Genomic DNA, 11,838 nt, shown 5'->3' with positions numbered 1-11,838 from the left:
AAACTCAACAGATCATTACGTGTCTACCACATTTCCTGTTACTGAATGAACATTCATGTAGAAACGACGAGATCTAACCTGGCTTCTGCCATGTTGAATTAAAAAATAAGGCCGCGCGTGGTTGTGGGATACGGCACTAAAATTTTTCTCCCCAGTCCTCCAAATTACGTTACCAGATCACCTGGCTGGTGTAGGCACTGTTCCCGCGTTTCGAATGAATACCGGACCACTATATGAGTGCCTACACCAAGTAGTTACCCATATTCATTCGAAACGCGGGAACATGAGAAATGGCTGATGTAGTGCTGGCATCGTTAATATTCATCGCCTGTTTCCAAAAGGAGGGCACATAGTGAATGCAAAGATGATGAGTCATTTGAAAGACTTGGGCATTACCTTATCTTTATGACCGATATCGTTAATATTTAAGAGACTTCAACTCAGAATGGAGTGCTGTTTAATAATAAAGTAAGTCGGACTTAAATTGAAATGCGAGTTTACATCCAAGAATATGGATAAAATGGCGTTTGAAGCGAGGACAACTATAAATCAGCTAACAAGATGGAGTCGAAAAATGGCAGCCCACTGGTGAAGAACATCTCAATTCGCTATAAAGCTTCCCAACCTTGAAATTTTGAACCACATGGTCGATGTAGAGTCGGTAGTTGTTCTGGAGAAGAAATTGGGCTGATTTTGAATCGTGAAGCGAACAGATTAAGCCAAGACGCAAGACTTTACTTTACGAGTGCTCCAGATTATTTAAATTTCCTTGGCAAAAAATATTTTGATTCTTTTTTTCGAGACTATTGTCATAGGCCGTGATACGGGAATTCCCGCTTGCTGCAGTAAGCCCAACAACCAAAGAAAAGATTTGGTAAAGAAATTGTCATTTAAAGTGGCAAGGCTCAACACAGCAGGTTTCATGTGATACGGTGTTGTCTACAAAATGGCTCCAAATCTTATTTTGATATCATCTCACTCTGCCCTATTGTGTCTTTGACTTGGCAAACTTTCACGTCTGAAAATTAAACCACTGAAAAAGCATTAAATTTGAAGCTTTTTCAATTTGTGTTTTGTCGTATTTCCCCTTAGCTGCGAAAGTTTCAAGTTGATGAAATGACGCGCACAAGTAATTCTAACTCGGGAGAACGAAGCTCAAGTCGGCATCTCATCCGTTCTCGTGGCCAAATCTAAGAAAATAATTCGTGATACGGGAATCGACACACAAATATCAGAAGAATAATTTGAGTCAAACAGTTTAAATTTGAAAGTGGCAAGGCGCGCGCAAGCGACAAGCAAAGTGAGCCTATTGTCCTATTGAAATCTGTCACTTCGAGCCAGTCAGTTTGATCGGACGTCGCCTTAATCAATAATACTACGGTGCAGGGATGGCGCAGTGGTGAGAGCACTCGCCTCCCACCATTGTGGCCAAGGTTCGATTCCTCGACTCGGCGTCATATGTGGGTTGAGTTTGTTGGTTCTCTACTCTGCACCGAGAGGTTTTCTCCGGGTACTCCGGTTCCCCCTCTCCTCAAAAAACCAACATTTGACTTGTTGTGTTAATTGTTAATTTCACGTTACAGTGTCCCCAATTAGTGCTTCAGCGCTAAACCTACTAGACACTTAACCCTTTCACTCCCAATAGTGCCACTTATAGATTTTACTCTGTCTAACGCCAGACGATTTTACTCGTCAATGGGGAACCCCACGGGGCTGAAAGGGTTAAATAAAGTTGCTTTCCAGCGATATCTTGCCTAGTGAGTTTCGAAGCTTTGCTAAATTTTAAAAAATCCCAGTCATTGTGGATACATCGTAAACTAATTTTGCAGGAAAAAAAATGGAGATTGACACTGGTTCATAATTAAATTATTTATTTCGTTGCACAAAATTTGCTCATCTGAGGCGAAGTACTATTTACATTTGTTAAAACTGCTTACAACAGGAATATTAAAACCCGAAAATATTACAGAGAACATAACATGCACTATGCCACCAATAGAAATAAATGGCATATAGTCAACTCTACTAAAAAAGTAAAGACTCTTATTTCTATTTTAAATAAATTATTCATTTATTTGGGTATTAAAGCTTTCATGTGCTGTTTCGATTTTAAAGAGTATGATCATTCCAAAAGTATTTTCCAATAATGGATAGGCAGAATTTTCTTGTACATGTATTGGTTATAGCATGAAGAAATAAATGCTGTAAAGATGCATCCTGAGTTGAATGATTATGTTGCTCCGAAACCAGTAATATGGAAAAAAATTACATGGTTTATCGCCACAAAGACAATTATGCATAAATAACAGGTGTACATTTTAGCAATATCATGAAATTTCAATAGACCTAAGGAAACATAATGGGGGGGGGGGGGGGGTAGGGGAACATCATTGATGATTCTGATAACTTTATTTTGCAATTTTATAAGCTGTGACAATGGGTTTTCATAATTAATATCCCGCAGTATGCAGCCATACAGTAACTATGGTTAAATAAGCGAATGATAGATACTGATTAGACAATGTTTACTGACAATGCTTAAAGGGGCTAGGTCACGCTATTTTAGGTAGTTTTGTTTAATTTTGTTAATTATGAGCTCTAAACGTCAAATTGGCAGAGAAAGAATCTTTCATTTGCAAAATCACGGCAACATAACAACTGAGAATGATTTTCAAGCTTTGTAAATGACATTTTGATATAGACTGATATAAATTTGAAAAAAGGTGGGCTGACGTTTTTCAAATTTACCCAAATTCAATCCATTTCATTCCTCTCCAGTTTTGTCCATCCATGTCCCTTCTTGGCTTCCCTATGTTTTGTTAGAGTTCTTCTATAGTTTTGAACAGATATTTTGATATTTTAGTTAATTCTATGACCATTTGATCAGTGCTGAAAATGCCTAAAATAGCGTGACCTAGCCCCTTTAACGGTCCTTAATGATGATGTTAATACATTTACTAACTTTGTTACAAATATAATGAATATGATCATGCCAGGAAAGATGATGGCCAATATAGATATCATACCCAAGTATCTAAAGCTTGAAACTTGTTCAAGGCATTGACCAGCAAAAGTTAATGAAGGAAGTACATTGAAATTTACTTTCTGATGATAATTGAAGATCAGATATTTAGTTTTTGTTAAATTTAAAGTTAATAAATCTTGGTAGTTCAGAGCCAGTGTGAGTTAGAAGTTCATCTATATATAGGGATGATATCTGTTGACAAGCATTGCTGTGCCAACCACAGGAACAAAAGACGCTTTGTTTCAACGGCCAGTGAGCCTCTGGTTGGCAAATTAATGACACTAGGTAAACAATATCTTCCCTACAGTGTTTTGGCATGCTGCATTGCAGAGGTTTTCCCTCCACATAATGTATCTCTGTTACGAGCCTAGGAAGGCCCATCAGGGAGGCGCTTATCTCTGGTTTCCGTAGCATGAAGCGACTAGGAGTATTTATACTCCCCCCTGGATGGGATGCTAGTCCATCGCAGGGTTATCCCCAGCATTACGCCGGTACCCATTGATACACCTGGGTGGAGACTCTCCACCCAGAGAGGCACCATGAGAGTAAAGTGTCTTGCCCAAGAACACAACACAATGTCCCCGGCCAGGCCCCGAACCCGGACCACTCGATCCGGACTCGAGTGCACTAACCACGAGGCCACCGCGCCTCCCCACATAATGTATAATTTAAACAAATTGCTATTTACAGGGTGCCAAGTGGGTAAAATGGTCAGAAAATGAGAAAATCGGGTTTTTTATTACTTAAAAATAGGAACATTGCAGCATTTGCACTTGAATAGGAAAAGTAATGAAAATGCCTAATTGAAGTCATCACTGAGAAGTTCAAAACTATTGTTTTTAAATCAACATGAAGTACAAGCTTACAACATTTTTCTCCAGCCATGAGCACAAAAAAAAGATATTTTTCCTGAAAAACCAGCGAATTTAAAAGGCTCAGAAAAATAGGAAATAACAATAGCTTGCTCATTCATCAACTACCTACAGGTTACTACAGTACCCTTATTATCTACTTTCCGATTTCAATCCATGGTGACTTAGTAAATCTTCCACGCACGTTGCTAATTGTAACTAGTAGTTAAGATTTAGGAACTGGTAAAGAAGAAGACGTTAATGACGCTGGCGTTTCTAATAAGGTTTCTGTGGACAAGAAGGAAGGTACAGACCTGCCAACCCCTGATAAAGGAAAATCTGGAGATTCTATAAAAAATAGTGAGATTCTATTTTTTTCCCGATCAAGATTAAACAAACCCCTTTTGCATCGAGAAAAGTCATTAACAGTTTATTTAAATGTTTTATTTGCGTCCCCTGTTGTAAGAAGATGCAGCTTTCTTTGATGATTCTAATAGGTCATCACTAGGACGAAACTTATAGCAAGGTGTCATGGGAGACACCTGGGAATTAGGCCTCGTTCCCAGGGCCTACTCCCCTTTCAAAATGACGGACAGACACGAAGAAAAACGATTAGTTATTGAACACAAGCGAAAATCACAGCTGGGTACAAAAAAGTAAGAACAGTGTTCTTCTTTATTAGTTTTTCAATTTATGGCACAAGCATTCCTCGTTAATTTCCCATTTTTATTCTGATTCAACAACTTAAATCATTTCAGAATGATTTTTTTCAAAACCCGTGAGATTGAGGAGCCTTGTCGTGAGACCGTGAGAAATGACAAAAAATCGTGGGACTCACGGCAGAACCGTGAGAGTTGGCAGGTCTGAAGGTAAAATACATTAATTTTTTAAAGGACATTTAATAGGCTGCGCTAGCTTATGTTGGCTTGAGATTACATACAAAACGAAAGGAACAACGAATCTTACCTTAGCAGACTTGACAGCACGGCCTCGGCTGAACAACCATCTCAATCTATCTATGACAACAACATTCAGGAACATTTTAACTCGGAAATCTGCGCAAATCAATTGTGTATGAAGCCACGGACGAAAAATCGATCACGCGAAAGTGAAAGACTTAAAAGAAATCAGCTTCTACCACTGAAATACCACTATTCCGAAAGAAGAAAAGGTGTACATGTCGCTGCTGCTATAAGAAATCTCTGGAGCAAGTAATCGAACAAGACATCTTTGGCCGCCATTTTGTTTGTTATTCGCGCGCGCGTGTGAAAAAGCCTGGGTACAAGCAAAACCATCGACCAATCAGACAAAAGTCTTCTTTGTTGATGTGGGTTGGTTGTCGCTAAATATGGTATTTGCCTTCTGTTCGCCCCTTTCGAACACGTTTTAACGGAACAACGAAATGTTAGGTAATTTATCCGCAAATTCATCGCTGTCTGTGGTTTTTTCATTGGCCAAAGCGCATCGTCAAAATGATACTTCAATAGTTCATTGTTTGAAGTGCGAACGTGTGGCCAATTCGGAGGAAATTCGCCCATATGGGCAGCCCTTTCAGTTGTTTGTCAACGGAAGGTACATAATTGCAAACGATTACCTGAGAAACAATGGGATAGGAAAGGGAAGTGTCATTTTGACTGAAGGTAATTGCCACATCTCAACGACAGAAAGGCATCTGGTAAGTAATCTTTTAGAGTTTTATGTGTCTGGTCGATTTTGCAGGGTTGGACATTAGCACTCGCCCGCTCGCCAAGGCGAGTCTCTCTAAAATGTCGGGCGAGCGCAAATCATCAATCACTCGCCCGTTTGGCGAGTACGATTTTCGTCGGCAAGAATTATTTAAATTGCGAAATAAACTGCAGAATACCCCGCCACTCGAACTATATTCCACGGTACGCGGTACCCAGAAATAGGAATGTACAATACTGTAGCCTGTTGCAGGCTCTCAGATAGTCGAGAAAACAAAAAGAAATGCGTGTGAAAAGCGAGTGGGGGCTTGGGTCGAGGCGAGGCGGGACCCAAGCCCCCACTCGCTTTTCACACGCAGTTCTTTTCGTTTTCTCGACTATCTGAGAGCCTGGAACAGGCTAACAATACTGTAGAATACCCACTTGGACTAAATTCCAAATGAACCACAGGCTGCCCAGGCTGAAAATACGTGGTGTATGCGACAGTTTGTGTATATAGAGAATTGTATGGGAAAATCACCGATCGTAAAAAAATTGTGTAAATAACTATCTCATTTGAAATAAAGTTTTCCTACCTCAAATGTGTGACAAACTTGTCTCTTTTGCCGAGTTTTGAGCCATTCTGACGCCGTTTAGTGAAGTGATCCGGAAGGCCGTTACTGAAATAATAGGAAGGCCGGTAACTCCATCCATCGCCATTCACCTCTTCAGCTTTCCTCAGAGGCTAACCTGCGATCAGGCTCTATTTTAGTTTCGCGTGCTACGTAATGTGGAGTTGGCGAAACGAAAAATAGAGCCTGACCAAATTCCTCTTCGAAATTCCTTCCGCCCACCTTTTTTGATTGATTGACATGTCCTTCATCGGCCAATCAAATTTACTTCCATTACACCAATACACGCGTGGACGGTAGATTCACGCTATTTTGTTATGACCAAAGTTAATTACCGTGGGAGGAATATTACAAACGAATTCGAAAGTTACCGTTGGCTTTAATTTGAGAAAAACACATTGAAAGCATGGGGAATGTTTTCGACGACTATATTGCGGCAAAGGCCGGTGTAATTCTCCCTCCGAACTTCACTGAATATGCAATCTTTTAAGCTTGACATCTTAATTTGTAATTGAGATAACCTAGCATTTTGTCGTTGGACGGTTTGGCAATAGATTTTTAAAGAAAAAAAAAAGAGAAATACATTATTCCTTTAACGTGTTTGCCCATGAAGGTTTCTTTGGTGATTTTTTCGGGTAATATCTTCAGTTGCAGTGTATTTCTAGAATTGCGCGCAGTAAAATCATGATACGTTTGGCTGTTAATTTTTTGATGGAGTACGAACAGTAAGATGGACGCGCAAAGTTTCTTTTATTGTTGTACAATTGATCGCTCTGGAAACATGCCATTTTAGTTTCTGGAGTGTGAGTTTTAAGTTAAATCAGCTGGAAATATTATGAAGTGTGCAAAAAAACCGTGTCATGTTCAGTAAATAAATAAAGCCGTTTGTACACAGATATTCAAAACATGCATTCGTGTAACTTGCGATTTTATCAGCATCTCCTCCTGTTGATATATATGTCCCTTGTCTCATCCAGGAAACCAATATGCATCGGCTTTCATTGCCATTTGAAAGAACCAGCTATTTAGCGGCTTTCAAAACATCAGGGAAGTTTGTGCCAAAGTACTTTCAACCCCATGGCCACAGAGCTCGACAACGGAATCGCTAATTTCACTCGTTCCAGAAATTCAAACCCGATTCTGGACAACTAATGAGATATTTCAGATGGCATATCTCCATTTATACAAATAAAATCAAGTTGCATCGTCCACGGCATTGTAAGAACAAAAGGGAGCAAATTCCTTCGCACACTTATGGCGGATTCTTCGCGAGAGCTCCGCGCAATCACGATGGCATTTTCACTTCCGGCGTTTCAACAGCCAATCAGATCACGAGTTTGGTCGGCCAAAATTTGGCCGACCAAACGGAATTCTTGAGAGACTTTTGGTCAGGCCCAATTTTAGCGAGCGACGACATAAGAGAACATATGGGCGAAGCTAAAAATGGGCCTGATCGCAGGTTACAGAGGCTTGTGACCGGGCAGTCAACAACGGAAACTCGCAAGGTGGTTTCAGCCTCAACTCTGATTGGTTCATTTGAATTTGCCCGCGCGCTGGCAACACAACCGTTGTTGACTTGTGACCGGGCAGTCAAAAACGGGCGTGTTGCCAGCGCGCGGTCAAATTCAAATGGACCAATCAGAGTTGAGGGTGAAACCACCTTGCGAGTTTCCGTTGTTGACTGCCCGGTCACAAGCCTCTTGAGGAAAGCCGAAGAGGTGAACTTTAAGGCAAAGTTTTCGTTCGTCACGAGTCTTTCGGCCGCCGAAACACACGTATTTGGAGTCAAATTTATTGGGCTTTATGGAACTGTTGTTTTTATTGCGATTCGGGACTTTTCCTGTTGAGGAGAAAACGATTTGTGGAGTGAGGTCTGGCCAGCGATGGATGGAGTTACCGGCCTTCCTATTATTTCAGTAACGGCCTTCCGGATCACTTCACTAAACGGCGTCAGAATGGCTCAAAACTCGGCAAAAGAGACACGTTTGTCACACATTTGAGGTAGGAAAACTTTATTTCAAATGAGATAGTTATTTACACAATTTTTTTACGATCGGTGATTTTCCCATACAATTCTCTATATACACAAACTGTCGCATACACCACGTATTTTCAGCTTGGGGAGCCTGTGAATGAACTAAATTTCTAGCCTGCAAGCAGGCTCTTCCGTTGAAAATGGCGCGCGGTCGAAATATAAGGGCTTGGTAACTAGTTACCAGGCTACTAAATTTCAAAATGGCGCAGCGATGTTATATGTGCTGGCTACGCGGTGCGCCGTGACATTCCTCGTTCTTAAAGCGTCAACGCCTAAGTAATTCCACAGACAAGAGACTGTGGAACTGTGGACTCGGAAGAGCGCACGTCACCAGTATTAACAAAGTGAAAACCTGACAACAGAGATCTTGTGCTGAATATAGCACTTGTTTACTGATTAAGCCTAAGCGCTCGTTTCAGTATTAGGCCTAAGCACTCTTTAAAAATTTTAGCTTTCATTTTACGGTTCGGGTAACTAGAATTTTAACGAGATCGTGTGAAGAATATAGCCTTCGTTTCCTGATTAACCCTAAGCGTTCGTTTCAGAAATTAGGCCTAAGAACTCTTTACAAATTAATTTAAGATTTCATTTCACGGTTCGCTTAAACTACGCTTTTTAACACAATCGTGTGATGAATATAGCACTCGTTTACTGATTAAGCCTAAGCACTCGTTCCAGTGATTAGGCCTAAGCACTCTTAAAATTTTAGCTTTCATTTTACGGTTCGGTTAACTAGACTTTTTACCAAGACCTTGAGAAGAATATAGCACTCCTTTACTGATTAAGCCTAAGCACTTGTTTAAAATTTTAGCTTTCATTTTACGGTTCGGTTAACTACTCTTTTTACCGAGACCGTGTGAAGAATATACAGTACCGCTCAAAAGTAAGTTACCACCCACCCTCGCGAGACGAGAGTCACGTCTCTAGAGACGAGAGTCTCGTTTCTAGAGACGGTTCGAAAAACTGTAAGTGTTTGCATAAACAAAAACTTTCCGAATGTATTAACCTGTTTACGAAGACACTAGCGCTCCAAAACGTAAGGCGTGACACTAAAGTTTTCGTTGAAAATGCAGTTGGTGGTGGTGTATTATTGTCTTTGCTTGTAGACATCTGCCCATGAAATCTGCATACACTGTAGTACTTTGATTCGAAGCTGATTTAGAGAAGAAATGTTTCTTTACACTTGCACGACAGCATGCGGTTGGCGGTCGGTGTGTTTTTGTCTTTGCATGTCCACCTTTAAACCTCGAATCGGCCCGTGAAATCTACAGTCATTATACTTTCATTCGAAGCTGATGTTGAGGATAAATGTTTCCATAATTTTGCGCGGCAGCATGCGGTTGGCTGTGGTGTATTATTGCCTTTGCGTGTCGACATTTAAGCCTCGAATCTGCCCGTGAAATCTACATACATGTAATACAATGTAGTTACGAAGTCGATTTCGAGGCGAAATGTTTTGATAAACTTGCGCGGCCGCATGTACATGTAAACACTGTTAATCGATCGATTTCCTGAAGTAGTAATTAAAGGTTAAATCCATCGAACTGCCATAAAAATTTGTCTTTCAAATTCAAGCGAGTTTATCAGGCGGCAAGTGAAGAGAACGCAGTGACAAAAGTGATGCACATTTCAACAGCTTAATAAATCAAAGCAGCAAAAAACATACCAAGAAGTCATGTCGCCTTGTTTGCTTACTAAACGGAATAATCGGTCGGCTTGCATTCATTCACACAATACGTTTAGTCTTCTTTTTTTTGCCCTTCCAATCTCAAGAATGTAAACTGCATTTCTGAAAGTTTCGTTTACACTGTAGTAATTTACCCTGTTGTTATTGCTCATTATCATCGCATCGGTGCTGTTAATGATAAAAAAAACTCTCATTATTACTATTGGTCATGACTTTTATTACATTTGGTGGCTCCTAAAGGAGCCGTTTTCTTTATCTTTCTTCTTCTTTCTTCTTTGGAGATTCATTCACCAGAAGCACTTCCTTCACGTTGGATGACGAGTGGCACAACTTTCTGCAGGTGATTTATATATGTGGTGCACTTGGTCGCTGTAACACGCTCAGTCCAAAAACGCCTGATCCCCTCAAGCAGCTCGTCTTTCGTCTTGGGTTTAACGATTGCAGGAAGAAAATGCTTCAACTCGTGCCACAGCATCTCTATTGGATTTAGGTCTGGGCTCTCGGGCGGCGTCTTCCACCAGTTGATTCCTTTGCGCTCCATAAATTCCTTTGCAAGCCTGCTAGTATGCTTTGGATCATTATCTTGTTGGAATCTGTGGCTGTCGGGGAACTGCGATCGGATGAACGGCAGGAGGGTATTGCCAAGGATTTCTTCCACATAGAACTTGGCGTCCATGTTTCCAACGAATGTTAGCACTTGAGTTCCCCCCTTTTTCGATATGCCTGCCCAAACGTGAACTTTGTAGGGATGTTTTGCACGCTTCTTAAGTTTCGGCTGCTCCCATTTTCGTCTGAAGCTGATCTTGGCATGACTCTCCATAAGCACAGAGCACTCGTCAGTAAAGATAACATTATCGAACGTTTCTCAGTCTTCTCGGCACTTTAAGCGGAACTGTAGGCGCTTCACTCGATTGGGTTCGTGAATTAACTGGCAGTATTTTGTCCCTGTTTGGACCCAGCCAAGCTTTTTCCTCAAGCGCTTTACTTTACTTTCGGAGAAGTCGACTGCAAACTGCTCGTAAATTCGCCTTCGTAGACCAGGGGCTGTCAACTCGTCAATTTTCTCCATCTCCCTGTCGATAAAGTTCATCACTTCTAACGTGACTTCTTCGGCAGGTCGTCCTGGCATAGGCGCATTATTTTCAAGCGATTGGCGCTCTTGAAAGCGCCTTAAAAACAGTCTTACACTGAGGCGGCTTATTCTAACGTTGTCCGGGGCCAAAATTCTCACTATTTCATTGAAGTAATCATCCTCAGTCTGCCACGTGCTTGACCACGTTGCAAACGAATTGTTTTCCCGTACTTTCCCAGCGCTCTGATCAATGCGTGTGGAAACTAAAACAGACTTCCTATTTACTTTACTGCGCCTTTCAATAACATGCAGACTCAAAAATTCAAAGGTCAATAGACAAATGCGTTTTTTGCTACCGTCAATCAAATGTTCGGCGGCTTCTGCCAGCTTCTGACTATGTTGTCTGAACTTTGCTCAACGATTTGATTTGATTACTGCACGCTCGACAATAATCAGAAGCTTGGAGGAGCCACCGAACATTTGATTGACGGTAGCGAACAACGCATTAATTTTGTCAGTTGACCTTCGAATTTAAGAGTCCGCATGTTATTGAAAGGCGCAGTAATAGCCTTTCAGTGTTGTTGATTTTTATTAAATAGTAAAAATGAAAGATGACTAAATTGATTGGAGAGAGTGGGGGCTGGGGGCTTTTGGGCGAGTGAAAACTGATCTTGGCGAGTGCATTTTGAGGGTCACTCGCCCGAATGGCGAGTGCTCTCAAAATTAAGTGTCCAACCCTGTTTTGTTATTGAAGCAAGTTAGGGGTATGCAGATCTACAGATCTCTGCTATTTTTTTTTGACCCGATCCGTTGATGCGGCGTTATTATTTTCGCTCAAATCCGGATCCGTGTTACTTTAAAAATTTCCCGGG

At 41.0% G+C, this 11,838-nt stretch overlaps 1 protein-coding gene across 2 annotated transcripts in view; it reads left to right on the top strand.

Moving 5' to 3' along the window:
• The first annotated feature begins 5,230 nt into the window (after nt 1-5,230).
• Nucleotides 5,231-11,838, top strand: part of LOC138051462 (caspase-3-like) — a 37,664-nt gene continuing 31,056 nt past the window's right edge. Inside the window, exon 1 of one of the 2 annotated variants that reach the window (XM_068897656.1) lies at nt 5,231-5,551. In XM_068897656.1, the coding sequence (XP_068753757.1) occupies nt 5,279-5,551 (273 nt within the window). In that variant the 5' untranslated portion in view covers nt 5,231-5,278. The remainder of the gene's footprint in view (nt 5,552-11,838) is intronic. The other variant, XM_068897657.1, reaches the window with a different exon arrangement.

This window comes from Montipora capricornis, chromosome 6 (assembly GCF_036669925.1).
Source record: "Montipora capricornis isolate CH-2021 chromosome 6, ASM3666992v2, whole genome shotgun sequence".
In the NCBI taxonomy this organism is placed as follows: domain Eukaryota; kingdom Metazoa; phylum Cnidaria; class Anthozoa; order Scleractinia; family Acroporidae; genus Montipora; species Montipora capricornis.
The sequence above is the reverse complement of the archived record's forward strand: the minus strand, read 5'-3'. Positions and strand labels throughout refer to the sequence as shown.